This window comes from Merops nubicus, unplaced genomic scaffold, assembly GCF_000691845.1.
Source record: "Merops nubicus isolate BGI_N331 unplaced genomic scaffold, ASM69184v1 scaffold2721, whole genome shotgun sequence".
NCBI classification, from domain to species: domain Eukaryota; kingdom Metazoa; phylum Chordata; class Aves; order Coraciiformes; family Meropidae; genus Merops; species Merops nubicus.
The window spans coordinates 55434-58804 of record NW_008588841.1 but is presented as its reverse complement, the minus strand read 5'-3'; the positions used below and the strand labels follow the sequence as shown (position 1 = coordinate 58804).

The 3371-nt window shown below is 48.4% G+C and overlaps 1 protein-coding gene across 1 annotated transcript in view; it reads right to left on the bottom strand.

Moving 5' to 3' along the window:
• The window catches only part of F9 (coagulation factor IX), a 15822-nt gene extending 13513 nt beyond the window's left edge, over nt 1–2309 (bottom strand). The window contains 1 exon segment of the mRNA XM_008949366.1: nt 2243–2309. Within this exon segment, the coding sequence (XP_008947614.1) occupies nt 2243–2309 (67 nt within the window).
• Nucleotides 2310–3371: the final 1062 nt, after the last annotated feature.

Genomic DNA, 3371 nt, shown 5'->3' with positions numbered 1-3371 from the left:
CCATCCTACCACTTTAAAGAAGACCTTATTCACTCAGAGGAGCTTTCTACTTTGCCTTCCCAGCCTCTCCTCTCTTTGCATCCTCCCTTGGTGCTCGCAGCCGGGTCCCTTTTTGTCACTAGATGGCACGGTAGAGCAGCTCTGCTTGGACCTGCGGGTGGCCACCCTGGACACAAACCCTCATCTGGGGGCTCTGTGCTGGAACCTGTGACCTGGGCCCTCTGAGGGTCAAGGAGAGCGTGAGCTTGGCCAGGCGGGCAGAGAGGAGAGCAGGGGCAGTACCAGTCATTCGTTCCTTCTCATAACTTCTGCTCTTGGTCCAGAGCAGATCCCCCCAGGTCTCCAAACCTGCAGAGGATCAGTTTTGTTGAGCTCTCACGAGCCTCTGATGGGTTGCTCTGATTTATGCCATGCCACTGATGGTGTAACCAATCCCTTCACCTAAAAATCTCTCTGCAAGAGACTGAACTAGTTGGTTTTGCAGTCATTTAATCATTGTAGGGCAAGCTTGCACCTTTGCCTTCCTCATCCTGGTGTGGTTTTGGTGAAAACCAAAAAGGAGTACAATAAAATCCTGGCCTTAATGTAATTGTTTGGCAGTAGATATTGATGGGTAAAGCACTGACCTCTGAAGAAGCCAGGCTTGTTTCAAACACTGCAGCCCCTGTGGGGGTGGCTGGTCCCCTCCCAGCTGCAGGGTTGTGGTTTGTGTGAGGGACATGAATGCACACCCCAAAATGCACCTCCCCAGCCAAGCAGGGTGTTGAGAGCATGGAGCTACTGGGGGGGCACAGCCTCGCTGGGGGAGACTTGCCCCCTTCTCCTCCCCATGGCTTGGGCTGCAGCCTCCAGCTTGTCCCCAGGCTGGGCAGGAAAGGCTCAGGTGGGAACGCTGGAGCAGCCTTCTTTGGTTTTGCCATGCTGTTGGGCTCTCCATGTGCCTAGTGCCCGGGGAACCCCCTGTGGGTGGGAGCCAGATGTGCCAGAGCCACTCCTCCAGCTCTTCCCAGTGGGATGTGCCAGCCACCTGCTGTAATTAACCCATTTAATGAAGAGAACTCATTTTAATGAATGCAGCTTTGCCTCCTTCATACCCCTCTAGGTTTTTCCTGTTGCTTGCTGATCCCACATGCTGCTTTACAAGGAAAACTTGATTTGAACTGAAGATTGTAAGCCCCAGGGGGTCACGGGCATGGTACTCACCTTGGCTGGAAACCATCCTCACATCAAGAATTTTTTTTTAGCGGCTGAACCAGTATCCCAGGGAGTGAGATGGGTCTCTGGGCCGAGGGGCTGTGGGGGCAGACCTGTCCTGCCAGCTGAGAATAGCATTTTCTAGGAGCTACATCTGGGTGGGTCGTGGTACCACTCTGAGGTTCTGCTGACATTTTGGAAAGAAGCCCTTTTTCTAACCTGTTACTTGCAATGTTTTAGTGCCAGAGGCAAGTCCAGCCCTGCACCAAACAAGTACTCACACTGGATGTGCACCAGCCTCTGCTGGAACTGTTGCTGCTGCAGATAAATCAAGCAACAGCCTGCATTACTATGTTTGATTGCCCACATCCATCAACTGCTCTATCTTGTCTACGATTTTGGCTGCGTCTTACAGTCTTTGTTAAATCCACGCTGGGTTTGGCGTTAAACAGTTCTTGCAGTGGCAAATTCAATGACTGTGTCATGGATGTGAGTACTTGTTTGTGCTCCAGGACAAAGTGGTGGCACACACAGAGGTGTGGATGTTATTCCACCAACGATGCTCTCCCTCCTTTTTCCTTCTGTGTGTGCATTCTACGATGGCTCAACCAAGCTCTGAAAGCTTAGAGGCTTCAAAAATTTTTTAAAAAAACCCTATTCTGCACACACAGAGGTGTGGATGTTATTCCACCAACGATGCTCTCCCTCCTTTTTCCTTCTGTGTGTGGGTGTGTGCATTCTACGATGGCTTAATCAAGCTCTGAAAGCTTAGAGGCTGCAAAAATTTTTTAAAAAACCCCTATTCTTAAAATTAATCCCTATGACACATTCTGGATAAAATCAGCATAAAATCTATTATTTCATTCTCAAGAAAAGAATGATAGCTTTAAAGAGAGGAGCTGTGAAATGCAGCAATCCCTCTGAGCTCTCATCTCTTATGAGACTCCACAAGCTGTCCCACCATCAAGGGACAAGCTGTCTCTTCACCCGTGCCAGTAAACCCCCAGACACCAAAGTGAGAGGCTTGCTAGGTTTTGAATGAACCCACCTGTATTTTCGGCACCAAGACAAGCTCCCAGGAGACAAATGGAGACTACGAGGGGGATATTTGCCATCTTCTTCCTACTGCCCAAACCTCTCGCTAACAAATTGTTCTGGTGGTGAAGCTTAGTCAATAGTTCCAAAGTGCAAGTGCTTGTTTATTTACCCTGGGTAACCCTTTAATTGAAGGTTCCCAGATGTGTCATTGCTGAAGCTTGAAATGGCAGCATGGGTGTTACTGAAGGGGTCACATCCTGCTCGGTAATTGCAGTTTTTGGGTTCATCTCCTGCCCTGTAGGATATTACTGCCATGCTTGGAGGTTGAGCATGGCACAAGAACAAAGTAATCCAGCCTCAGTGAACCTCTTTAAAGCACTGGATTTCCCATTCCTATCTGGGTCGTGGTGTTTGCCAGATAAAACTCCACAATATAATTTTCAAAAGCTTCAGCAAGGTCTATCCAAAAGAGCTGTCACAACTCCCTTGATGATGGCCCTACAGATGATGTTTCCTCTCAGAGACCAGGCACCCTTGGAGCAGGGCTGTGTCAGCCAGCACAGTCTCACACAGATGATCTAACTAAAAACCTCAATGAAGTGAGGTGAGACTGTTGGTCCATTATCCAGATCTGCTGGGCCAAACCCTGGAAACACGTGGAGTTTCCTAGGTCCTGTACTTGAGGCCACAGAGAGGAACCTGCTACTTGGAGGCTTGGACAGTGGGCTGGCTTAGGGATGGGCTGATAAAATACCAGTTCTGAAGCAGTGAGAGTGTGCAGGCTCCTGGCTGTAGGGCAGCCCATGTCCAGGACACGTTCACAGGCTGCTCCTCATCTCCACTGGCCAAATTGCAGACTGAAAGAGAAAGAAGATGGGGGCAATCAAATAGGAAAACAAGCAGGTTTTCATACAGAAAAGAAAGGGTGGGTTTTCATATGAAACCATTCATATTTAATAGTGGATTACTTACAGCTTTTGAAACCCATTTCTTCCCTTCTTCTGACTTTCCCTTAGTATGTAGAGCTATTTGAAGGTGAGTAACAGCTTTTGGGAAAATACTGAATATTGTAAAAAAAATAAATGAAACATTCAGTCCTGGAAAGGTCAAAATCTCCCCCTCCCCTTTCTTCCTTGAGG